The sequence below is a fragment of the Struthio camelus genome, chromosome 26, assembly GCF_040807025.1.
Source record: "Struthio camelus isolate bStrCam1 chromosome 26, bStrCam1.hap1, whole genome shotgun sequence".
NCBI classification, from domain to species: Eukaryota; Metazoa; Chordata; class Aves; order Struthioniformes; family Struthionidae; genus Struthio; species Struthio camelus.
This window is the reverse complement of record NC_090967.1, coordinates 7,409,659-7,436,084: the sequence shown is the minus strand read 5'-3', so window position 1 is coordinate 7,436,084 and position 26,426 is coordinate 7,409,659. Positions and strand designations below refer to the sequence as shown.

The window sequence follows — 26,426 nt, the reverse complement described above, 5'->3', positions numbered from 1 at the left end:
AGTGCAGCAATTGGGGGGGGGGGGGGAAATAAATGCTCCACACAATTATCAGGTGATTATTCAGAGGCGAGCAGGACCAATGCGAGGACTGCCAGGGCAAAGCCTCAAAGGGAGCAGAGCACAGCCACAACCCCTCCAGTTTGGCACGGAAGGCAGTATCACAACAGGAAATTGTGAGATTCCTTCTAACATCCCCATTCTGGGAACCAGGGAGAGTCTGCTAAGGAGACATGATGGACAGAAGGACTGTTTGGTTTAGACTGCTCATTTATAGAAACAGGTACAAGCAGAAGGCCCTTGTATTAGGTAGAAAGGAGGAGAAAACAAGCATGGTATCACCAAAGACTTTAAAAAACCCACCTTCTGTTCCTTGCTCTGCACACACAGCCTCACTGGAGCTCGTCCACCTACAGAGAACAGACAGCACCGGAGCGGGGTCAGCCCTCAGGCAGCTGCTCCCACCCGCAGGGCTCCGTCTCCGCAGGACAGTGAGCAGAGTGGGGAAAGGAGCATTTTCTTGCAGAGCAACTGCTCAGTCTTACCTCAGTGCAAACGAGTAGCAGCAATCAAACATTAAATAACCCCCAAACCTGCTCTCTGAGAGAAAGGAGATTAACAAGTACCCAGATTGATTACAGTTTTACTTAAAGGGGTAAGAGTTTTAACAAGAAGTTCTAGTTTCCTAATTAGCCGTTTCATTTTCCTTAATTACCTACAGAATGGCAGGCAATACAGAGACCTGCTCCACACAGCAAAACATTATACGGAAGAGTTGAGAGAAATAAGCTCTTTGCCATCAGTGCAATTTTTCACCGATAAATGAAAACTCATTCCCAGATGGAAAAAGTACATATAAAAATTGGCTTGTTCTTTTCTTTAAATGGTCTCTGGGGAGATCTGGAAGTTACCTGGTTGGGTAGGAATCTGGCCAGGCCACAGATCAGCTCGAAGCATCTTCACTGTGCTTTGTCAAAGGGCACAGATTTCTTGGTAGGATTTTGAAAAGAGATGAAATTAACGGGGCGTTCCTGCTTCTCTTTTGTTCATACATCAACAGTCCTGGACATACACTGTACAACCAAAGTCATATGAGAAAGACTTTGGAAGCTTTTTTTGAGAACAAACCAAACATTCTGAACATTCTGTACAAAATTAAGGGAACTTTTATTTACAAAATAGCTGCTGGTTCAGTAAGAGACAGCGAAACGGATGGGTTTGCTCCAGGGCAGCAGTCTCATGCTCCTGTTCCTTCAGAATGGGAGGAAATTGTTCCGGTAATTAGAACATAGACATACTATGCTGGTGAAGTCTCCCGTCAGAGGAGCAACTCCTCTTGTAAGAATGGAGAAGAACAGGGAAACAGGGATTAACCAGCCCATGCCACATTTCCCAAGCAGCCTGGTAGCTAAAGATGAACATAAGGTATTATGTATTTGTTCCCCTTTCAGTGGGGATTTTGTCTGTTTCCCCCCAGCTATCAGCCATCTACTGCTCTCTGCCCACGCAAGGAGTTACTGCAGGGTGCAGCCGTTCTGCGTGCTCAGCCAAGAGACACAGAGAGGCAGTAGGTTTCTCACCTCTCAGGCCCTTGACTCCTAATTGACTTTGCCTTGGATAGTGACAGAGAAACCTCTCAGATTCCTTTCTAGCTCTTCCCTGTACAAAGATTCTTTCACCCTCCTCTTTTTTTTTTTAATTGGCACAAAGGGGTGAAGCAGAAAAATCAATACAAGAAAAACATAGCAGCACCACTAGCCAACTGCTTGCCACTGTCTCACAGGCAGCATCAGGATGATGCTTTCAGAGAGCACAGGAAAAGTGCTGCCGTTCTTTTGTCCCAAACATCTCCAAAGAAGGCAGCTCTGAGCAGCAATTCCGCTCGGCGCTCGTTGTTCCCTTTTTGCCCCACAAAAGGCAATCTCACGAATAGCTGAGGGGCATTCTCCTCCACAAACCCCCGCACAAACAGTTTTTGATCCAGCGCTGCTCCCACTGCTTCACTGCAGTGATTTTGTTTGGCGATTTCAGCATGGTAACGCAACCACACCTGAAAAGAAACATACACACACACAAAGGGGTGCAGTCAGGCACAGAAAAGAGAAGCCTAGGAAAAAAGCCAACACTGCTGGGGCTCCTGTACGGAACACACAGGGAGCAAGGAATCAGAGGAAAAAAATAGCTGTTGCCCCTTGCAGGTGATGTTTGCGAGCATTAAAAACCAGCTGAGACCATGTGAGCAATTATCTTAAATGAAGAAAGGTTAGCTCAGAACAGAAGGCTGTCTTCAAGACAACAGCCCCCAGCTGCTATTTATACATAAAATAGCAGACACTCATCTTGTAAAAGTCATCTACTACAGAGACTTTCTATTAAAACCAATAATTAAAGCTAATTCAATCATATGATTAGATAGATGTTTGCTCCCTGCACCATCATTTCAAAATCCAGACTCTTCTGTGAAGGGTGGATGAAGAGGACAGCACAAAAGGACCTAAACTGCAAACCTAGTTTGAAAAATGACCCTAAAATGGCACTGTGGATTCTGTGTTTATTTCTTCTTACCACCTCCTCTCCAAGAACACAGGTAGCTTTTTTTAAATATCAGATCTGCAAATCAAGCTGGGGATCTCTCATTATCAAAAAAGATTTCTACAGGCCAAATTCTGTTCTCCATTTACCTGTGTAACCTGATTGCTCTTATATTTTTCTGTTAAAGCAACGTCATATTTATTCTATGATGCAAAATTCAGCCCCTAGATACAACGTAGTTCAACACGGACGATGAAGAATCCAGCTAATTCTCACAGAGCTGGGGTTACTTTGCAGGACAAAGTAACTAGATCTTTAATGCAACAGCCATGCTGCAATGATAGCAGCAGCTATCTTGAGTCAGGGATGCTGCTCTTCCACAAGCGTTTTAAGAATCTTGGTCATTCAGATTAGAGGAGCCTTAAACATAACAACTGCTTTCCTCCAATGCAGTACACAGAGCCATAAACTAAAAGCCTTATTATAGAAGAAGTATTTCCTCCTGCAGACATAGTTAATGCAAAACGTTATTGAGATATTTTAGGGTGGTAAACAGAGACTGAAAGAGCTTTTAAATGACAAAAAGAACAGTTTGAGTTTCTGCCAAGACTTCCTCTGCATCAAAGGGATTATATGTTTGCGTTGCTTACCTGGTACACGACTTACACTCTTCTGTTGGGTATGCTCCTAAGTGAAGCCGTCTCAGGTGATCAATCTTGGGCTGTCCAGGTGCCCTGGGTAGGAAGAAGAATGGTAACTTTTCCAGAATACCATGTTCAAAAGCTGTTTCTAAGACAGCCTTTTCCACAGAACATCCGAGATTCCATCCATCAAAACCCAGATGAAATCCCAGAAAGCAAATTCCTTGTACTGATGCCAGAGTGAATCACTCACAGAGATTCACTTCCTCCTTGCCCCCAGCAAAGGCTGGAACCAAAGCTTTGGAGTTCCACTGTTCCACACTCCTGCAACCCCTTTTGCTAGCCCTATAGGAATTCCCAGCAAAGGGCTTCCAAATCCAGGTCCAGGTAAATCCCAGCCTGTCAACTCTCTTGTAGTTTCAACCAGACGTAGAGCATTTTCCTGGTTTTCTGCTGAACTCAAGCATTGCAGTTCTGTCTAAAGTGCCTGCAACAGTCTGTACCAGCAACTGCATTTCAATGTCATGAAATTTAAGGACATGGTGAAATTAATCGAAACAGAAGCTAGCATTTTTTGTTTTGTCAAGCACAGAGAATAAACTTCTCTCAAGTCACATAGGCAAATGGACAAGCCGAAGAGCGCAGGCATCCCAAACTCATTGATCTCTCAGAGCTCAAGAGAGACCCCAGGTGTCCTGATACCCTCTCTGTACCTTACAAAGGCATCAAACTGGGAAGAGACCGTGTGACCAACGAGCCCAGGAGCTTTTCCAAACTGCAGCCGGACAAGCTGTTTGTTCTGCAGCTTGCTGACAATGCCATCATTGATGGGCAACCAATCGATATTGGGAATGAGCAACTGGCTGGGCAGGAGGCAGCATTCATCTATCAGGGTATCATCAGGCTCTGTCATGTGATTTTCCTCACGACCTGCATGGAAAATGAAGCAGAGAGCGCACCAGCTCTAACATTTCTCATTTAACGATTGAGAGAAGCTGCTGCGTGCAGTTTCCTCCTCCATCCGCCAACACAGCACAGAAAACAATAAACTTGGCAGCTGTACTTGCCCTTTCTAAAGGCTACAGACCCACTCAAAAGTTACTCCCCCCAATTATTCCTTTCACGCACAATCCACATTAAGGAAGGATCCTTTTGTTCAAGGAAACTGGTAAACCCTTACAGCACAGCCAGAGTTTAGTTAGAAGCCTGAAGAGGAGGGACATGCTGTCCTGGGTGTCAGAGGTTGCTGTGTAGACAGGGAGGCAGCTTGGCTTCAACAGTCCCCAAATACGGATCACCACCATAAGCTCTCTGAACATGCCCAAGGATGCTCCATCTCGCAGAAAGCTGTGTCCCGGCCGCACAGGAGAGCCCTGCAGAGGGGAAAGAACAGCTGCGATTGGGACTTATACACCACCTGCCTGAACCACTCTTCCCTTTCCAGACAACTTAGGAGATGTACCCAAACCCAAGGAGGACTTTTTTCAAGCAGTACGCAATCTGCGGAGCTCACTGCCAGAGGATGCTGTGGAGGTTAGACACATACAAGCCCAACGGTCTGAATGCAGCTCCCTGCCCCTGCATCACTGACTACCAGCAGCTGGGTGGGCATGGAAAGGATTGTTTTATAGTTCAGCTGTCTCTTACACATTTCCCAAATTGCTTGACAGCAATGCCAGGGTTGTGCACGACTTGGCTAAAGCCACTCAAAACAAATGCACAAAAGATTTTGTGTTCCTTCCTGATGGCTCCCGGGACTGCAGGCTCTCACCTGGTTAGGAAGGCTGGCCAGCAGATAGAGCACAAAATCTCCCACCCACTGGATGAGCTGCTGCAGGGACTGCAGTGTGGTCATCTCCAGGACAAACTCTTCTGTCTTCAAGTTAATCATCACCTTGTCAATGTCTGAAACAGAAGCAAGACATCTCCTGGCTCAGGGAGAAGATGGATCCAAATTTCACTCCCCAGCCCCACGACGCAAAGAGAGTTCACCTCCCCCTTGTTCAAACTCAGGGGGATACTATGAGCCTGTGACACTTCACACCTAACCTAGAGGGGAAACAATCTGATTCAAAACACTCAGAATGCAGTGCCAGATGTCATGAGCAATCACTACCTATATCTGTGATCTTGGAGCAGATCTCAGTGAGTCGGTCCCCAGGACTCTTGTCTGGGGTGTTCAGGAAATGTGGGCGTAGCAGTGATTTCAAGGTGCAGCTGATGGCAATCAGGAACAGCTTTGCATGGTAATCACACACACGAGCTATCGTGCTGGAGGACAGCTTGCAAAGAGAAGCCTTCATGGCAACAATGCGTGTGGAGAGGACCTGATTGACAGAGAGACACCAGGAAAAATACAGAAGGTAAAGGTAGAATTAGAATGTGCGTATTAAAGCAAGCTGCTTTTCTTCTGTAACTCTTCAGTCCTGCTACATGAATGTCAGGAATACTGCTCTGTGCATGAACAGTGCTACAGTTCCTAGTACACTGAGAGAATCTCTGCCAGAAACAGGCTTTACCATCTCACCAGAAGTGTCTAACAGGTACAGCAGCATTAACGTTCCTGAAAATGAACACTGCTTACACAGATGTTGTTCACACCTAAATTACTGCTCAAAGAGAATATTCAGAGAGGCAGTGTGGCCTAGCAGTTAGAGCGCTCTGTCTTTTGAGCGCCGGCAGTTCCTGCTCCCTCCTCCCAGTCTCTGCAGGCCTCTCTGCAATGAGCCAGGTAACGTCCACTTCTGCTGACCTGCTGCAGCGCTGCATTCTGGCGCATATACTCCTCATGCAGCTTCTCCACCAGGTTCTGGACCATATTGGGTTGGACATGGAGCAGGATGTCCCACCAGTCATAGCCGGTCACCATGCAATACTCCAATAGGAACAGCAAGTGTCGGAGGGACATGTTCATGTCCAGCACGTGGCCCATGGAGGGGGAGATACGAAGCATACTCAGCTGAAGGGAGGAGGAAAAGAAAAATCCACATCAAAAACAGGCTACGGGAAATGGTTTGAAACTACTCCACAAAAGCTACTGCACAATACAGGGCCAATTGCAACTCACTACTGACCTGAAGATGCGCTTCCCTACAATACGCTTCCCCAGGATAGATCCCTTCTCATTTAACATGGTATTATACAGCTAGAATTAACATTCCCAGAAAGTTTCTGAATGATCCATCGCTATTTAGAGAGAGAAAGAGCCAGGGATGACAGCTACCACACCGCCCACATAACAAAGCACAATACCTTCCCGTGACTATCGATGCCAGCCAAGGCCAGAGACGTCCAGGAGAGCTGCATGGCTTTGAAATGAACCAGCGGACCAGCAGTTCGCTGCCTTTTGATGGTCTGCTCATCCACTGGGCGCTGGGAGGAAGAGCCATAGAACACTGCCATCATTTGCAAGGACAGTCGATGAACAATGTGGACGCTGCCATCATGAAAAGCCAAAGCCAGACCTGAAGACGGAAGACAGTGGAAGCTGAGGAAGCAACTCCTCTTGGTATAACCCAGTCCGCGCCCAGAGAAATAGCCACTGAAAACTCACAGGGCTACGCTGTGGAGCACCCAAAAGGCTCTGGGGTCTCAGGCATATCTTTACCTATAGGCCACACCAGCATTTCACAGAAGTATGTCTCTCTCCATGTAAATGAAACGGGATGAATAGGAGGATACTATATCTTTGAAAGTTTTCATATCAGTATTTCATATGGGTTGTTCTGAAGCCTTACTTCAGCCACAGCTCAGGAGATGGAGAAGGCAAAGTTTCAGGCAGAAGCTACATATTTAGGAGAAAGACAGTAAAGACTCCTCACCCAATCCAGGGAAGAATTTGGTGTCATTGGCTACTTTCAGATCAGTATTCGTTAGTGAGATTGGCAACTTTGGCAGAGCCACAGCTGAAACACGATCCAAATCATTGGTGGCAGAAAGAATTCGCCATTTCAGTATCATGGGTTGTTTGTCTCCAACTTTGGAGGAAAAAAAAAAACAACCAAAAATAAATGAGACATCTCTCCCCAAAAGGATCAGAAAATACCATCCCTCCTACCCCGATTTCTGCCCGCATTCCCCAAATAGGTGGGCTTACAAATCAAACACGGACTATACATTCATTCTACCAGGCTATTTCCTTCATTTTTTCTAATCTCATTAATTGTATAAACAATGATTTTTTTTTCCCCACTAAATCTGTTCTGATGGAAGACTCTGCTGGTACTGATTAACAAATCCTTAAGTATAATAATCCTGTATATTTCACTGGAGTAAACCATGTAGATTTCATTTTGTTATCTCCGACATCAGGTGGAACAGATGTGCACACTGGACAGCTTGATTAAACTATTCGCTTGCTGCACAAATATTTTTCTTTAGAAGGCTCAGATTGCTCTCTTCTCAGCACCACACAGAAAATGTCTTTTATTGAGTGAAAGTAGCAAACCATTTCCTTGAGATTGGCAATTTGTTGCCTAAGACGCAGACAAACAGATGAAACAGAGCATGGGACTGAGAAGATAAATATGGGATTGTGGATAATCCCATACATGTGATGATGGATTTAAGAACTTGTCTTGCATTTTCACTTTTTTCACACTCCTATTTTTAAGAATAGCAGGTGCTGAAACTCACCCACAGGAGAGATTTGCTGAAATATATTATTGACTGGCAAGCCCTCTTTCCGGAGAGACCAGCACTCCACGATGCTGCTGTTTTGGTTGGAAGCACAAAGCAGTACCTTCAAAACAGAAACCTATACTGTAACTGTCTGCACAAAATTTAAAACAGGAAAAGGCAGTGTCCAGCAGTGTTTTTCTCCCTCTGTTTTGAGGCTCCTCCTCCTAATTAGTTTATACTCCACTAGTGAAAAGCAGAGGATTTTGTCGGCAATACATAATGGTGAAGCCCCTAATTCCAGTGAGACAGAAAGCAGAGGCAGAACTCTGAAGTGTGGTATCACAGCCTGTACCCTTCCAAATCACAAATGGTCTCATCCCTCACAAGTCTGTATGCAACCTGCTGATGCGATTCATGCACATCACAAGCTAAACGAAAAGAAAAGGGCAGGAACTGAACTGACTTTGGAACCAGAAGGAAGTAGATACAGAGATCTTTTGCTTAAGCAGAGAACATCTACACAGGCACTACGTTCTCCAACATGGCACTCAAACTTAACCAAAGGAAAGGGTGAAGAGAGTTTAGGCTTCAGCGCATCACTCAATATAGTTGTGGAAAACTATCAACCCACTAGCAAATAGATTTAAGTTACTCAATGTAAGTCACACAAACCAAGAGCTCTAAGTGCTCTGGAGAGGTCTGCTTCGAATCTGTGACCTGAAGATGAAAGACTTCATCTCCCAGAACCTCCTGAACTGTCAGGCATAACTTCCCTGACAACCAACACCAGATTTGTAAAACAAACAAAGCAAAGCATAATCAGGATAATGAAGAATGGGCCTTTTCAGACTGCTTTTCCACAAACTGCAGGGCTCGGCAGTTATACCCCCAAACCTTTTTAGTGCAATCTGCTTGACGGCGAGGCTGAACTAGCAGCATCTCCAGAAAGAGCAACTAGGAACACAAAGGGCATCGCAGGACATGATCTGTTTATCTCCAGAGCTGGGTGTGGAAACCAAAGGTGGAGCAAATACCTATTTCCCTTGCCCTTTTTTTTTTTTTTTTTTTTTTTTTCAAATCCTACTTGTTTAACAGCAGATGCTCACCTGCTCTGACATGTCCCGAGCAAGGAATTTCAGGTGAGTGATTGCTGGATATTTGTCTTTGCGGGCAGGGTCTGTGGTGCAACGCATGAAAAGGGACGGCAGGATTTCAGTGTCTATTTTGCACTTCTCATTCACCACGCTGACGCAGACTTTGTAGAACTGGACAGGGGAGGTGCTGCTGCCATCTGACGTGGCCACCACAATGTTCCCACCGCCAGTGAAGGCAACATCTGCCAAGGCAACACGACAACGGAGACGGCACAGGCTCTCTGTGGATGTCAGCACCTGCCCATTGGGCTTGAGGAGAGATACTGTCACCAGACCACTGATGGTCACGGCAATCCAGCCTTCCATGGGCTTCCCGCCAAACAGAGTCAGGGACGGAGAGAACTTGACCCTGGAAAACTTCTCACCAAAGTTTGATGCTCCAGACTGTAAGAGAAGATAAATAACACAAGGACGTTTGTATCTGATATCTGCAACGCACCTACAACTGCATGGCTCTCCTCTAAGTCACTGCAGCATGGTCTGGGGAGCTGAACAGAGGCTGAAATCAGGGCATCGAGTTCATATGTCCAACTCTGTGCTGTGACCTTGCAGAAGCCCCTTTCTCCCTGGGTCAGGGCAGTTCTGGTTTTACAGGCAGCAGCAGGAACTTATCAACCCCTCAGCAAAGCTCTCAGAGCATCTCAGAGAGCTCCTACCTCATATACGCAGACTGAACCTGGAAGAGCCAATGCCCCCTCTCCCTTCTGCGGCCATTTCCAGCTCTGACACTAACCTATTGCACAGCCCCTTAAGTTTCTGTGCCTCAGGTCCCCGAGGTCTAAAGAGAGGGAAACATTTCTCTCATTGGAACACTGCAGAAGTAAACATTTTAAAAACGTAAGCAGGTAGCTTCTACTTGGCAGATTTTCTGTTTTGTGAGCCTGACAGAATTAGACATGTTGCTAAACAAGCAGCTTATCTATGTACGCATACAGCTGTCATTACCAAATCCCTGGATCAAAGCTCATGACCTGGAATGCATTTCTTCCACAATATCGCTGGTAGGCAAAGAAATGCTTTTTATCTCCCTTTTACAGCCAAGGACACTGAAGCAGACAGACTAAGAAAGACATGTTTAAAGCACCAAGAGAAACAAGGTATTTAATTCCTGCTGCAACTCAGCAGGAACTAGGAATCTGAGTTTCCTTTTTTGACTTTAAAAATTCCCCTGCTTGACCTGCCCAAGGTCACGGAGAAAAACCATGGCAGAGTAGGGTCATAAACATAGGTTTCCCAAGTCCTTTGCTAACAACCTGAGCCAGCTTTCCTCACTGGATCCCCATGCACAGCTGAGACAAACCTTTTCCACATGCAGAGCCAGCTTCACACCATTGTGTAGCCAGGACAGGGCCACAACAGGGTCTCCTTCCACCATACTGCCCACAGTGTTCTCCCAGCTGTTGGCCAAGTGATCAGTCATGCTCCAGCATTTAATGTGTCCATCTGCATCTGCCGAGAGGAGCCTGGAGCCTACAGTAAAACAGCCTCGTTAGAACCAGTGGGTACAGAAAAAAAATCACTAGGAATCAAGAAATCAAAATATCCCAGTGCAGATTTACCAGAGTCAAACAATTAATGGCTATGAAACGATGGGTGCAGTACAACCCCTAACGGCACATGCAGTCAAAACAGAAAGACTCACAAAATCCCTTTCTACAAGCTATCACGCACCATCGTTTTATGACCTGTGTGCGCATGAAGGAAGGGTGGAACAAAGGGATAATGAGAAAGGATCCAAACTCACCTGACTGATCCCATTCCAAACAAGTGATGATTTCAACGTGGCCAGAGTTAACAGAATAGACATCCCATGGATGCTCCGTGTCAATGATGTGGACCATGTGGGTGAGATCTGCATGAAGAGAGAAATGAGTCACTGTGCCTCGTTACTAACTCCTTAGCAAGTGTTTCTCAACCCACAGATCCTGAGCTGATGCAGGGGGAGCCACAGACTATTTTCTGTCAAACAATTATGGGAAGGACAATAACTGCGCTTGGCAGCTCAGGTGAGATAACTGGTAATAGTGCAGAACTCGCCCTGGTTCCGCAGAGCCTGAGAACCACTCACCAGTGAATGAAACACTCATTAAATCTCAGGAATGTTAGAAAAAGGAAGAAGCATAAGTTTCCATGTTACTGAGCAACCTTTCGCAAGCACGCTGTACCTTTTTCCTCCTCATTTTTGAGGTCTGTGGTGAAAGCGATCAGGTTTCTGCAGGACCAAGCACACACTAAGGGGATGGAAGGACAGTGGTTGCTTTTCGGCCTCTTCTCCCACTCACAGACATATGCCAAATCCATTGCGCCTCGGGTAACCCCCAGAGGCCCCGCTGGCCCATGGGAAGCAGACACACAGCTTTCGGTGCCTACAGAAAGCGGAAAAAGGTGCCTTTTAGATGCAAAAAACCCAGCCAGTTCTACAAGTCACAGACACAGGCCCAGTTAAACCAGCTCCCCCAGCGAAACCTGCCCGGCCCCAACAGCACCTCATCCGCAGGGGCCGGGCTGCCCCAACCCCCCCCCAGCAGCTGGGGGGGGAGGGGAAGGGCACAAGCCCCTCTGACAGGGGTGGGGGGGAACTGTCTGTTGTGGGGGGGGGGCTGCCCTCCACGGAGGGCTGGGGAGAGGGGGAGCTGCCCCCGAGGGGAACAAGGGAGGACACCCAACCCCTATACGGGGTGAGGGGGGGGAACTGCCCCCCTGGGGGGACTCCGGGCCCCTCGGGGGGTGGGGGAGGGGGATTTGCCCCCCCCGGGGTGAAGGAGGGGGAAGGGCCCCCTCGGGGCGGTCGGTGCCCCCCCCAAAAGGGGGGTAAGGGAGGAGGAACCGGCCTCCCCGGGGTGAGGGAGGGGTATCCGCCTCCGGGGGCGGTCGCTGCCCCCCGGGGGGGGCGAGGGGGGGGGAACTGCCCGGGGGGGGGGGGCGGCGGGAGCGGCCCCACTCACCGTCCGCGGCCCCGCGCCGCCTCCCGCCGCGCCGGAAGGACCCCGTCCGCCCCCCCGCCCCCGCCGGGCTGCCTGCCGCGCGCCTGTGCAGAGCCCCCGCCCTGCCCCGCGCGGGGCGCTCAGGCACTTGCCGCGGGCAGCCCGAGACAGAGGCCCCCTCGGCGAGACAGCCGTGCTAATTTACATAGAGGGCTACCCAGGATCCACCGGCGCTTCGGGAGGAATTATAACCGGTGGATTTGGACGAGTCTGGCGAAATCAAAGAAAAGTGAGTCATTTAGAATAGGAGAAGTTGTTAAGATGGCATTCAAAAGTGCCTAGTGACGCTACCTCTGTATCACCCTAACCAGTGTATTATCTAATGAGGGAGCTATAAATAGCTTCGGGGGGACACCGGGTTTCGTGCTCGCTTCGGCAGCACATATACTAAAATTGGAACGATACAGAGAAGATTAGCATGGCCCCTGCGCAAGGATGACACGCAAATTCGTGAAGCGTTCCATATTTTTTTCACCCAGCCATGCCTTTTCTCAGGCAGAGCCAGAAGAGGGTCCCCCCTCTGCTCCCTAAATTCCCCCCTCCTGCATCCCAACCTCTGCCCCAAACCCCAGCCCGTGCCCCAACTCCCAAACCCCCAGGGCAGCCCCAACACCATGCACGCAACACCAGCAGCCGTCAGGAGCACCATGGTTTATTGTTCCTGCGTAAACGCCACCTGTTTCCACATCACGCAAACAGACGAGAGGAGCGACGACTTTCCCGGCTTTCCCCCCCAGCCCCACTCCATCCGCGGCAGGCAACGGCCCAGCACGCCGCTGCCCCATCCTCAGCAGCGCTCCTCTGCCCGGCCGAGCGAGCTCCGCCGTCCTGCATGTCTCTAGCTGCTACAGACACGAGAGGAGCCCTCGACACATAGCAGAGACACGCACCAACACACAGGACACACAACACCCACAAGCACCCTCGCCCGTCCCGCACGACCACGCCGGGAGGCTGAGCCCTGCCCCAGCCAAGCAAGACGGGCAACCAGCAGGAGCTCCGACCACACAGCCTGGAGCTGTGCTGGCGCACACACACAAACATATAAAAGACACACTATGTTACATTTAAAAACAGCCCATTACCCCCCAAATATAAAAGGCAGGTCTGCGCACCAGCTTCTCACACCAACTGCAAACCAGAGCAGCAGCAGCAGCTCGGACCAGGCTGGCCGGGAGACCAAGGGGGCTCTGCAGGAGAGTTTTGCCTCCCGCTGCGGCGCTTAAACACCGGGGCAAGAGTCCCGGAGCTCAGACCGGGGAAGGGATGCCCAGTCCTGCTGCTCAGGCCCAGAGGCTTCCCTTTAGGCAGAAATCTCTTTCCCGTCCCTATCAACCCAGGTCCAAATGTTCTTGCTCCTCTGGATCACTCTCCAGTCCTTGGTCTTGGGTGTGACTCCAGAACCGAGGCAGCTCTTTTCTCACAAAGCTGCTTTCAGTCCCTTTACTGAGGAGATGGGCAGGGGCTGAGCTTTACCATAAGCTCCATCACTGGTGTCAAACTGCTGGTCCTGAAGCAAAGCACTTTCCCCTTCAAGAGGGCGACAGATCAGAGGCTCTTCCACTTGCTCAGCGTTTGCTCAGCCACATCTGAGCCGAGGAAGTCAGCAGCTGTGAGGAACTATTTCATCATAGAAATACCTGGGCCAAAATCACCCCGGAAGCATCACAGTGCCAAAGGTGGTTTTGGTCCAGCCTGCTCATTTTTAAAAGCATCTGGGCTATAAATAGACTCACAAACACTTCCAGGCAGAGCAGCTCCTGCTGGGAAATAGTGCAGCAACCAGGGAAACAGGGCAAGCACGGCAGATAGGCACCTGCTTTGCCCACGCCTTGCGCCCTGAGCATGGTGATATCTCACAGCACCATGCAGCCTGGAGTCTCTCTGCCAGATTAAGAACAGAGAGCGCTGGCCTGGGAAAAAAAAAAGACAATCTGGCCTCTGCAGAAAGCATGCCAGCAGCTGAGCAAACGCTTCCACCTTGGTGTGACAAGATGAGCAGGTCTCACCCCACCTCTCCACCCCTCGGCTGCACCCGGAGAGGCTGGGACGGCAGCGTGCACCATGTTCAGCCCTGCGCTGTCCAGACTGTGGTCACACCTCGTGCACGTGCCGGTGACCAAGCCTGTGGGCCGAGTCGACGTATTCCTGAGGGAATCAGAGCGCTGTTCCTCGGAGCAGGCCCGGGGCTACATTGGGACGGAGGGCATGGCTGCAAGCCCCTTGCTCTGCACCACGTATCGCGGCTGTCATCTCGAGCATCTGCTCTTGGAGGTGGGGAAGGGAAGAGCCCCGAAGCAGGGCACATGGAGGGAGCCGATCCACACTGCGCCTTGTGGTCCCTGCGCTGCGCAAGGGGAGAGGCGAGCGGCAGACCAGGCTTATCCGGGTGACAGGGACCAAGCGACTGGGAGAGGCCAGGAGCAGATGGACAAAGCCTTCAGCACACCAAGCGAGGGGCAGGGCATCCTTCGGCGTATCAGCTCATCTGCTCCAGGTAGTCTGAGAGCAAGAGCTCGGGGGGCAGGAAGACGCGGTGCTTGTTGCTCACTTTCATTTGGCGTTTCCCTTCGATGTCTGAACCTGGGGGCAAGTCAGAGCGGTTAAGGTACCACTGTCCCTCAGCCAGGGGGTCCCACAGCATCCTGCTGCAGGAAGGTGCCAAGTGGGACATCCCCGGCCCAGCTGCAGCTCTCTCCTCGCAGCTGCTCCACTCCTCCCGATGAGTCCCTGCAGCTCATTTCTAACAAAGGTTGCCCCATGCTCTGCAGAGATGCAGAAAGAGCAACGGTCCGCTCTCCCCACACATCCCTGCTGGCACCACAGGCTTCACTTCACATCATTAGAGCTCTTCTGTCATTTTCCACAAGCAGCTGCTAATGAAATGCTGAGTGGCAAAGGTTCATTTGCAGAGGCAAAGACCAGCGCCTCTTGTAGGATGCCTTGGCAACAAGACCCTTTAAAGAAACCCATGGGCAAGGTGCAGGCATGGCTGCGCTCTGTGGGACGACACAGCAGCCGCAAGGAGCGAGCCAGGCAAGCATCCAAACCCAAAAACAAGAGGAGACGTGGCTGCGCTGCTGGGAATGAGATGTCCCTAGGCAGAGCTGGGCCTGGCCACGACCATGGCGGATGGACTTCAGCCCACACAAGCCACACGCACGTGGCGTCCAGGCCGCTGAGCCTCTGGAGAGGCACAGGACGACCGGGAGCAGGAGGGACGCTCAGCCCAGAGTAAAGCCTAAATGGTGGGGACAAGGCGCAACCTTCTGTGCGAGGAGACAGCTCAGTCCCAAGAGGGGCTGAGCTCCCAGGATGTGGGGCAGGATCCAGCCCCAGTTAGGTCAGCCCAGGAGAGCTCCCTGCACCCTTGGCAAGGGCAACGCGGGCAAGGGGACTGCAGCCAAGGCAGCGCTGGGATTGCCTGACCCCGGGCCGTAACCGATGTCGTCCACCAGCCGCGGCTGCTGGCTAAGCAGCGTGAGCGTGGCTGAGGCTCCCGAAGGAGTTACAGGCAGTGGGGGCAGGAAAGCAGGGTTATCTGTGAGCCGCAGCAGAAGGTGGGGCTGGGAGGAGGAAGGGAGGAAGAGGCTGAGCTGGAGAGGAAAGATAGCAATGCAGAGAAGGGGAAAACACAAGCAAACAAGTGCGAGGCTCTTACTGGCAGAGACGAGGTCCATGTATTGGCAGAGCGCATGGAGCAGGAGTCGCTCGAAGCTGGAGGAGAAGGGGAACAGGAGAGTTAGAGCTGGCATGTCTCAGACCAGCATCCCCCCAAGTGTTGTCCTGCCCAGCTCCTCCCAGCAAACTCAAGGATCAGATACGGGGAGCACAAGGGAGACTGTGGAAATACCTGTTGTCCATCAGTGCTGTGTAGACTGAGTGAGGGGTGACGGAGAAAAAGGCCAGCAGCTCCTCCTCCAGGCACTCCAGGGTCCCCTGGAAGAGGAAGCAAAGACCGTCAGCACGGAGAGGGCAGCACTGGCAGAGCCCTGCTCAAGTCCTGCAGCAACAGGCAAAAGATGTAGAGCAAAAGCTGTTTCCCCATGCCCAAATCAGCACCTTCTGGGCAAGCAAAGCAGCTTCTGTCCCCATACAGCTCTGTGCCTCTCACAGACATGCGGTTTTTGCCTTTGAGGAGTTGCAAGGGGCTGGACAAAGCCCAAAGCAGTTTGTGATCACAACCATCTTCCTGTGCCATGTCTGCACACAATGAGGCCTCAGAGGCCTAGCAGTGACTCCCAGCAGCTCCAAGGCAGACAATCTAGACACGAGACGGCAGAAAGGCACAAGGAAATAAAACACATCTCCCTTCTCCAGGCCCAGAGGCAGGGAAGAATCTTGCTCCTGCCAGCTCCATGCTTCGTGTGCCAAGTGTTGGCTCATGTTCAGAGCAACAGCAGCTAGAAAAGCCTTGTGGCTCACATCTCCTTTCCTCCTGACAGTCAAAGATCAGCTTGAATGCAGCTCTTTGGAGCACTGTGACCCCAGAGACATGCAGCAGAAGCAAGTCTCATTTGAGAACAAATTGAGCAGAAGCCAACAGGCAGGAGGAGCCAAGGCTGCTTTTAGAGACAGGGCTCTAATTAGAACAAGGAAAACAAACAGAGCAGGAAAACAGCACCATTGAGAAGAGAGCGCAGCGAGCCAGGCACCCCCAGGGCCCAGGAAAACAAGTGTCTGTCCACGCAGCACAGCACGCAGGCTGTGTATGGCAGCTTGGCTCCCCAAGCCGGGTGGCACGAGGCCATGCTTGTCTTCCAGTTCAGGATTTAATTGTCTACTCAATGGTTTATGCAGTTTGACCCCTCTCAAAATGCTTTTGAGTTCTTCCAAATATCCTTGTGGGGACAACTCTGAACACCCTAAAGGCTCCCTTGCTGCCTCTGTTGGTGAAGAGGCTTCATTTCCCATTACCAGCCACTCATCGAGCGGAGACTGGGAAACTACCAGGTAAAAATGTCCTGTAACTACCAGAGAATACTGAGCCAGGAAGACCCATCCACACAGGGAGTTAAATTTGACCAGAATTTCCCAGCCAGCCACCAGGGCAGAGGTTAGAAGAGAATCAGAGCACGTTCCCCAAGAGCTCGTCTGAAACTCGGCGCTTCTGGCTCAGCACCCGCACACAAGGTCAAGGGACAATATTTAGGATACGTCCCTGGACGAAGCTGCATGTGCAGTTCTGGCACCTGGCGCCCTGCCTGCCCCAGCCCAGCCGCCCCGGCTGTCACCCCCAGCTCACCATGGGGATCCTGCCCCGTTTCAGGGTGGAGCGAAGCCGGCGGCTGATGCGCTGGAAGCACTCCTTGGGCGTGTAGGCAGGGTGCTCTGGAGCCGGCGGAAAGAAGACAGAAGGGACTTGGATATGGTCTGCATTCCCAGCGCCCCTAAGCTAGTGCTGGTTGTCGCCACATGGCAGTGACTTGAACAGGCATCACCACTCAGAAGATGACCAAAATCTCCCTAACTGCCCCAGAGGATCCCAGCTGGCCACCTTTTTTGGCTTGTGGAAGGTGAATCTGCACAAACTCATCCCCAGTCCAGTAACACCCTCCCCAGCAAGGAAGCATTTGAAGGGTGCTGAAATTCAGGAGGCAGCGCAGTGGGCGTGGAATTGGGGGACGGCTGCTGTGCCGGTCACGCCAGCCATCCCCGGCTCTCACGAACCCTCCCAGGTCCACGACGGGGTACACCAGATGCTAACCCCTCCCTGCAGCATCTGAGGGTTGAATTCAGTCACTCCTTGACCCTGCTGCAAGCGGACGGTGCAGGGAGCAGGATGCAGCCCTCAGGGAAGAAAGCCCTTCCCAAAACGCATGCAAGTACTCAGGGAGGAAAGGGAGAGGGTCTCCCAGCCCGGCTTCCCCTCCCAGCACCTTTCCACTTGTCTTCATTCTTCACAGGCAGCTTCCTCTCATGTTTCTTCCTGGCTTCCTCCTCCAGGTAGAGCAGAACTCTCTCTTGCTCTTCTCCTGACCGGTTCATGAAGTCATTCCAGATCTGGCAACACAAGCCACCAGGCCCCCATTGCAGAGACGTCTCCAGGGAGCACCCAGCTGTGCGCAGCTGCCACTTGGAGCCCTACCTGAAACCCCACGAGTCTCCTCTTCACCCACCCCAACCCCACCACCCTTCATGGAGCTGTTCAGACGAGACAGCCCAGTCCAGAGAAGTAACAGCCATCATCCTGGCAGCTCAGAGAGAGATGAATAAATGGGGCTGGGCAGAGCTCTGCAGCTGTGACACTGCCCAAGCCAGCATGGAGGCAGATCACAGCTGACACAAGCCACAGCAACAATCTTTCCCCTCATATCTTCATGTCCTGACGGTACGTAACAGCTTGAAACAATTGCTTTGGGAGGAGACGCAGATTTAGCACTCAGAGCCAACAGAGGTTGCTGGGAGTCCATGATAGCCCAGCCACGCATTCCAGCCTCAAACCCAGGTCTCCAGTAGGCTTTCTAAGCTAAGCCTGGCCTGCATGAGCAAGAGGAGAAGAGCGCTCTGTAGAGCCAAGAGCGCACACAGTCCACACACAGAGACCATGCAGAGTCAAAACCCTGAACATCAAACATAGGAAAGAAGCCAAAGTTTCAAAACGCCTGGCCACAGAGCAGATATTGCAATACCAGCTGGGCAGAGTGAAGCAACAGAGGGGTTTAGCAAGGGGCCTGCACTGAAGGAAGTGCTGCAGCCTGCACAGGGTTAATCTCTCTGCATGCACAAGCTGTGCAACACTGCAAGTGCTGGGAGCACACGGCGGTGCTGCAGGCACTGTACGAGAAGGCAGCAGACTCCACTAAGCAGACCCAGCCAGCTCCTGCTGGAGCGGTCCTCCGAACTGACTTTGGCTCTGAGCAGGATCCGGCTCTTGCACTGCACATTTGGCCCTGCACCCTGAGCGGATCAGACCGCCTGGAGATCCCCACTGCCCCACAGGACCAGGGGCCCTAAGACCTGACCTCCTGCTTTGCACCACACAGCCACAGCTGGGCGCTGGGCACTCAGATGCCACCCCCAACTCTGACATGAAAAAACTGCGCGGGTTTGGGAACATCACTTCAGCCCAGGGAGGGAGAAGGCTGCTCTGACCGGGACTGAAAGGTACAAACACCACGTACTACTGGGACTGAACACGTCAAGGTCTCCTGAACGAGCCCTGAGCTGGACAGATATCTGTGTCCTACCTCCACGTAGGTCTCGTTGTTACAGGCCTCGGCGAAGATGCTCGGGGTAGCGGAGCGGGCAAGCTCTCCCTCGTCATTCCCACATTCATCTCGCTCCAAAAGCGTCATCAGATATCGAGCTAGGAGAGAAAAACAAAGCCCCTGAGTCAGGAGGGAGTGCCTGCAGAAAGGCCCTGCATCATCAGCATCACTTCTATTTGCACCATGCAGCATGGGGGAGAGCAAGAGGATTTGGGCCAGATTCCACCTGCCTAACACACTGCAGACAGCCCCTGAAGAGAGACCCAACACGGGAAGAGTCAGCTCCCAGAGGCTGCCTGGAGCCCATGGATCCTTACTGTTCTCCAGCCTCTGCAGGCTCTTGCGCCCCTTGGCTTTGGGGATGAGGTCCGAGTTGCGGATGGCCTTGTTGATATAATACTGCTTTCGCTTGGAGGGAGAGAACCTCTTGGATGGAGAGTCCTCCAGGGGAGGCAGGCAGTCTTCAATCCTCCTGTAGAGACATGCAACAGAAGGGACTGAGCACACCCAAGACCTCCAGGACCCAGAACGGCTCGAGGAACGCGAGGACAAGGAGCTGCACGAAGACAGCCACGGCAGGGATGCTAGGGACGATGGGAGACGCAGATGGGGGAATCTTCATCCATCAGAGCTACGCAGAATAAGCACCACATCCTCCTATATTAGGCCCTGTACCATTCAAGGTCACAGCCTTATTGGCATGCTGCACTGCTAAACCAAGTCCTGCTCCAAGGATTTGGTCTGTTTCAAGCAGTGTGCATTAGCAGCAAGATGTTCTACCAGCACGCAAAGCAAAATAAAGACGTTCACTTCTGCAGAGCAGAGACACATCTCAGCTGGCCTCTCCACGCAGCAGGATCTGAGACACCCCCACAGTTAGGAGAGGGACCCTGAACGTGCCCACATGCAGCTGGGAATACACCCACCAACCTTGCTTTTCCTATTACCCTGCCAGAGAGCACCCCCGGGAGCCAACAACGCCTTGTGATTGCAAAGGGCAGATACCATTTCCATCAGATAAACAAAAAAAAGTTAACACCCGGCCTAGCCACGTAACTATTCCCAGAGGAGGCCAGTTCTTCCCTCCAGACCGTTATGCTGGTGTGGCTGTACCTCATAACCCAGGTTCTCCCTCCTCCCCTACTGGCATAAGAGCCTTTTCTGCTGGTTCTCCATGCTCCTGGGATCTGTCGTAGCTCCCAGGCAGAGCTGGGAACAAGGACTAGGAGATCGAGCTAACCCTCGAAGAGCGATGGGCCGTGCCCCCGTCAGCAGGGCAAACCCGCCGACGGACGCGGCTACACAGCAACAAGCAGCACCATCAGCCGTTGTGCAGCACGAGCAGGTGGGTGCACATAGCCGACACCGATCTGCCTCAGCATCACTGAGAGCATTCACCAAACAGAACACAAACGCGCCAACCCTGCCTGCCTGCACCCCCAGCAGCAGCCGCCTTTATTGCAATAAAGCTAGAAGCCCCAGCAGAAAGACTCCACTATTCATGAATACACATCAAAGGTGTCTTGACTTTTATTCATAATCATTCTGTGTTCAGGGTATTATTTATGATGTGCAGAATTTAGAAGTGACCATAACTTAGCTGATTTCCTGTTAAGAGTAAACAGTGATCAGCAAGAAGCTCACTGGACATTTAACACAACTGTTTTACTTTCAAAGTTTATTGTTGTCCTGCTGCTTGGAAAAGCCTCAGTACCCAGGCACGGAACGGGCACCACCTTGTGACAGTGCTGGCACAGCTGTCCCCAACATCTGGAAGCAGAGAGGGCTGCACTGTCAGATTACAGCAAGCCAACCTCAAAAGGAGCCAGCTTCTTACTTCACTTCAGTGCCTTGATTTTTTTCTTTCCCTGGATTGGGCAGTGACCAGGCCTCTAATGTTGGGGTGGGGGGGGGAGGGGGGGACGACACACCAAAAAACCTCTCCCCCACTTCCAGCTGGAAAGAAAAGAGTGACAGAAATGGCCTTGCAAAAAAACAACAGGGATGCACATAGCTCCAGTGATGACTAACGGACTGGGGTGGAGAGCTGTAATCCAAGGTGCAAACAAAAGATGATCAGGGCCCATGGATCAATTTTTGATACCAAGGCAGTTAAAAAGAGGCAGTCGTGTTATCTATGGCCCCAGGGCAGAGATTTGGGTGCCCAGAGCTAAGGGGCTGCAGGCCTGGCACTCCCAGAGAGCAGTCACAGCTCACCAGGGACTACTGCATTCGCCTCTATGGCTTACAGGAGCCCTTCAAAGACAAGGAGTCCAAGGCAACAGAGCAGATATTTATTCTGTTTTGGTAGATGAGGGAGCCCTAACTCAGGGCACTAGGATAATAAGGAGGTGTTCCTCTGCTGGAGGACAGAAAATAAGTCAAAAATAGCTGGGAAAGTGTCACCATGGCAGGAGCACTCACAGCTCAGTGGCAGCTCTAGTGCTTTCAGCTGTGGGGACTCCTCCACCACTGGCTCCAGCACAGCTGCCATGCGCTTTGTGCCCCACCACAGACCCCACACAGAGCTCTGGGGGGAAACAGGACTCAATCAGGGGTTGCAAAGGTCTGCTTGGGGGTGACCTGTCTCCAGGGTCACAGCCATCTCTACCTAACCCTAACCTACACTAGGCTGAGGCTTAGGCCATGGGTCAAGCTCAGTCTCTTGGCTGTTCTGGTAGCCCTCACACTTCAGCAGCTCATTTCACTGCATGTCTCAGTGGTCTCTCAAGTCCTCAAAGGCTGTTTGCTGAGGTGCCTGGCGTGGTGCTCGTAGCTCCCAGCACCCTGTCTTGACTCACTGCACTGCCACGTTCATGATTCACTGCAGACACGGGCAAGGTGACACCCCTGCCCTGTTTATGAGCCCTGCTCGCTAGCAGAGCCTTCTCCGGAGGTATTGCATCAGCACACAAAGTCCACCCAAAGGCTGCAAACTGAGTCACCTGCACACTGCGCTGCTCATCTGGGGCTGGAGCTCTGCCCTGGTGCCAGATCAGCCCTGGGCCACACACTCCCATGCAGATAGTGCTGTCCTCGCACCCTCTCTGGGGAAAGGGCCAGGACTGGCAGGCTCTGCAGCTCTGGTGACCCCGGCAGAGCGCTGCACCCCTGTCCCTCAGGGTCCCCATCTAACACAGGGGTCGCAGCGCTGCTTGTGTGTGGCCAATAAGACAAAGCACAGCAAAAGGCCTGCTCCTGGGTCTGATTAGGAGCGTCACTGCTCAGCTGGGCAGGAAGCCGCACGAGCAGCCAGCGGCTGCCTCACTGGGGCCCCGCAGAGCAGCAGGCAAATGAGTCAGTGCAGCTGGAGCTCTGCAATGTTGCCCCGCCACTCAACAGCGGGATTCATTTCCAATCTGGGAGAGCCACAGGTGACAGTGACCTTAGGCCTGTGCCAGTATAGCCAGGCTTTGCAGTCTGGGGCACCCCGCCAGGAGCAAACAGCTAGTCTCAGACGAGCTCCATTTCCAGTCCCTGTAGAGGTAACTTCAGAGTCAGGATTCTCTTACACGCGAGGCCCAGCACTGAGCCGAGCAAAACTCGGGCTGCAACTGTCTGCTGTCACCCTGAAACAGAGCAGGTCTTCTGCAGAACTGCTCTCCTGGCCCCCAAATTACTTGCTGGGCCAGGACTGCTGTGTCCTCTATGGACTTCCACAGCAGGCTCCTCTCAAGGGGAGCCCGACCCTTCACTTGCTGTGGTTCCCCCCTGCCATGAGGGGTGTTTGAGACAGGCTCACTTTGTGGTCGCTTCCCCCAAGCCCTCAGACGCCGTGGGCACCACCAGCCCTGCCAGCAAGTTCCCCTTCCTGGCTGGTTAGGGGCCCATGCTGCCCAGCCTCTCAGAGGAGTGTCTGAAACAGGGGAAGAGTCTTAAAGGACAAAGCCCACTTCCGCCCTCAGCAAGCCGCAGATCTGAAGTCCAGAGCTAGGGATGCCACGACGAGCCCAACTCCCACGCGTTCCCAGGGGCGGAAACGACCACGGAGCCCCACGGACACGGGCCTGGCAGTTCCCGTACCACGGCGCAGGCGCCTTGGGGCAGGCTTGCCTCTAGACTTTCCGTTCACATGGCCAACCACAGCCTCCTCGCACGTCAACCCAAGCCTGCCAAAAGCCCAGCTGCAGACGCTGCCGCCCGTCCGTGCCGCATGCGCAAAGCGGGACGCCCAGTTATCCAGCCGGGCCAGGGAGCCGACGGCTCCAAAGGGACTGTGACCAGCTCCTCCCCACGGCACATTGCCTCTCTACTTACTCGTCCTCATGTCGCCTCCCCATGAAGCACCTGTGACCTTCAGTAGGATAAACAATAATTAGCCCATTATCCTAATCACATTCCCTTGCCTCTGACACAAATGCCTTCAGGTCCAGGTGCTTCCCTGTTCCTGGTTGACAGGGCAAAAGGTCTCCCCAGACAGCGCAATGTCCCGTCGCCAGCGGTCCCCTTTGCTCTGCCCGCGCCACCAGGCGAGCTCTCGGGGCTCGGCCCGCTCCCGAGCGGGCAGGGAGGGACGGCATCGCCCCGGCCTCGCTGCGCCGCCTTCGGCGCGTCCCGGACGGACCCCGGCCCAGCAGCCACCGCGGAGGGAGCCAGGCTGGGCACCTGCCGCCGCATTTCTGGGCCTCGAAGTGCTGCTTTTAGGCCAAGGTGCAGAAACCAGCGGGTTTCTGGGAGCGGGCAGCACCACGGTCTGCCCCGTGCAGGGAGCCGGGGACGGAGCGACCCACTGCCCCCTGCAGCCCACGGACACCCCACGGCGAGGCCACAGGTCTCCCACAGCCTACCCCACAGACACCCTGACCCCCCCACAGCTAACCCCATAGCCAGCCCCACAGATACCCTGACCCACCCCACAGGCAGCCCCACATATACCTCGACCCCCCATAGCCAGCCCCACAGATACCCTGACCCTCCCCACAGGCAGCCCCACAGATACCTCAACCCACTCCATAGCCAGCCCCACAGACACCCTGACCCCCCCACAGCTGACCCCATAGCCAGCACCACAGATACCCTGACCCTCCCCACAGGCAGCCGCACAGATACCTCAACCCACCCCACAGCCAGCCCCACAGACACCTCGACCCCCCCACAGACACCCTGACCCCCCACAGCTGACCCCATAGCCAGCCCCACAGACACCTCGACCCACCCCATAGCAGCCCCACAGACACCCTGATCCCCTCACACCCACTCCCATAGCCAGCCCCACAGACACCTCGACCCCCCCACAGCTGACCCCACAGCCAGCCCCACAGACACCTCGACCCCCCCACAGACACCCTGACCCCCCCACAGCTGACCCCCCCGCCAGCCCCACAGACACCTCAACCCACCCCATAGCAGCCCCACAGACACCCTGATCCCCTCACACCCACTCCCATAGCCAGCCCCACAGACACCCTGACCCCCTCACACCCACCCCCATAGCCAGCCCCACAGACACCCTGATCCCTTCACACCCACCCCCATAGCAGCCCCACAGACACCCTGATCCCCTCACACCCACCCCATAGCAGCCCCACAGACACCCTGACCCCCCCACAGCTGACCCCACAGCCAGCCCCACAGACACCTCAACCCACCCCATAACAGCCCCACAGACACCTCGACTCGACCCCCCCCTCAGCCAGCCCCACAGACACCTCGACCCCCCCCCCAGCCAGCCCCACAGACACCTCGACCCCCCCGGGACGGCCGGCCGGGGCCCCGCTCACCGGCAGGGCTCCTCGGGGGCCCGGCCGCGCCCCGCGGCGCCGCCCGGCAGCACCACCATGGCCGCGCCCGGCCCCGCGGCCCGCGGCGCCCGCCCGGCTCCGGCCTTAAAGGGGCCGCGGCTCCGCTGCTGCGCCGCCCCGCCCCGCCCGGAAGTGGCGTCAGAGGGGCGGGGCCGGCCCTGGCCCCGCCCCCGGGCGCCCTGCGAGAGTCCCCGGGGCGGCGGGGGCTGCTGGGGGAACTGGGAGCACTGGGGCGGGGTGCTGGGGGCACTGGGGTGTACTGGGAGCCCTGGGATGGGGCGCTGGGAGCACTGGGATAGGGTGCTGGGAGCACTGGGGTGTACCGGGAGCACTGGGATGGAGTGCTGAAGGTACTGGGAGCGCTGGGATGGGGTGCTGGGAGCACTGGGAGCACTGGGATGGGGTGCTGGGAGCACTGGGGTGTACTGGGATTACTGGGATTGGGCACTGGGAGCACTGGGATGGGGTGCTGGGAGCACTGGGGTGTACTGGGAGCACTGGGATGGGGGGCTGAAGGCACTGGGAGCGCTGGGATGGGGTGCTGGAGGCACTGGGGTGTACTGGGAGCCCTGGAATGGGGCGCTGGGAGCACTGGGAGCGCTGGGATAGTGTGCTGAGAGCACTGGGGTGCATTGGGAGCACTGGGATGGGGTACTGGGAGCACTGGGGTGTACTGGGAGCACTGGGATAGGGTGCTGGAGGCACTGGGGTGCACTGGGAGCCCTGGGATGGGGCGCTGGGCACACTGGGGCACACTGGGGCACACTGGGGCAGTGTGCTGGAGGCACTGGGAGCACTGGGCCAACGGCGGCTCGGGGCTGCTCCGTGCTCGATGCAGCGGGGTGGCTGAAGGCGAGCTCTGCACCCTGCACATGCAAATACCCCTTCCCGTCGCTGCTGGTATATTTGACTTTGGACTTTTTTTTAAGCAAACCGAGCAGCAGAGCGGACGGGGGGGGGGGGGGGGGGAGGCAGCGACCGAAGTGCCACCTGACGTCGCCCTGCCGGCTCGGGGTGCTGGCAGGGCGCTGCCAAGGGTCCGCGCGGGTGTCGGAGACGCCCGGGCAGCCCCGCCGCGAAACTGGGAGCGCGGAGTTAAACGCGTCTGCCTGCCCGGGGTCAGGAGGGGCGGAAAGCTGCGCTTGGGGCGCATGGCGTTTTCTGCAGCGGGGCCGCAGGGCTGCGCCGCCAGCGCGGAGGGCCCAGCCGGGCCCCGAGCCCGCGCGGAGCCGGATCAGGGAAACGTCCCTGCGGGCCCAGCGCGAAGCTGCGACTTGGGAAATTCACAGCAGGAAACGAGCCGTGTTTATACAACGTTCAAGTCCCCTGGTAGCAACTTGTTTGTTTGAAATAAACTAATTTCCTGCAAGATACTAAACACTTGCAAAAATAACATCCGCCAGCGCGTCCAGGCAGCGCGGGCGCAGCGGGGAGGTAACGTGCCCTCCGCGCGGCCTCGGTGCCGGGCAGCCCGCCGCGGGCCGGGCAGGCGCAGCCGGCCGCCGCGGCTCCCGCGGGGCGCAGCAGCAGCACCCCGGCGCTCGGC

General features: G+C 53.9%; 2 protein-coding genes and 1 non-coding gene across 3 annotated transcripts; 1 reads left to right on the top strand and 2 right to left on the bottom strand.

Moving 5' to 3' along the window:
- Positions 1–249: 249 nt before the first annotated feature.
- Positions 250–11,945, bottom strand: MED16 (mediator complex subunit 16). Its single transcript, XM_068919676.1, has 15 exons — positions 11,890–11,945; positions 11,110–11,310; positions 10,689–10,796; positions 10,245–10,414; positions 8,897–9,328; positions 7,806–7,911; positions 6,992–7,147; positions 6,423–6,634; positions 5,923–6,129; positions 5,287–5,497; positions 4,942–5,075; positions 4,351–4,543; positions 3,884–4,100; positions 3,180–3,263; positions 250–2,047 (listed from the first exon to the last, which is right to left on the bottom strand). Exons 2-15 carry the CDS (start codon positions 11,243–11,245, stop codon positions 1,921–1,923), a joined length of 2,493 nt encoding a protein of 830 aa, XP_068775777.1. The 5' UTR covers positions 11,246–11,310; positions 11,890–11,945; the 3' UTR covers positions 250–1,920.
- Positions 11,946–12,291: 346 nt separating this feature from the next.
- LOC138062389 (U6 spliceosomal RNA) lies at positions 12,292–12,398 on the top strand. The gene has a single exon (XR_011136440.1). It is a non-coding gene; the product is annotated as a U6 spliceosomal RNA (small nuclear RNA).
- A 162-nt stretch (positions 12,399–12,560) lies between these two features.
- On the bottom strand, positions 12,561–24,943 carry R3HDM4 (R3H domain containing 4). Its single transcript, XM_068919634.1, has 8 exons — positions 24,860–24,943; positions 19,457–19,611; positions 19,119–19,237; positions 17,808–17,931; positions 17,174–17,259; positions 15,782–15,867; positions 15,590–15,645; positions 12,561–14,511 (listed from the first exon to the last, which is right to left on the bottom strand). Exons 1-8 carry the CDS (start codon positions 24,916–24,918, stop codon positions 14,408–14,410), a joined length of 789 nt encoding a protein of 262 aa, XP_068775735.1. The 5' UTR covers positions 24,919–24,943; the 3' UTR covers positions 12,561–14,407.
- Between the last annotated feature and the right edge of the window lie 1,483 nt (positions 24,944–26,426).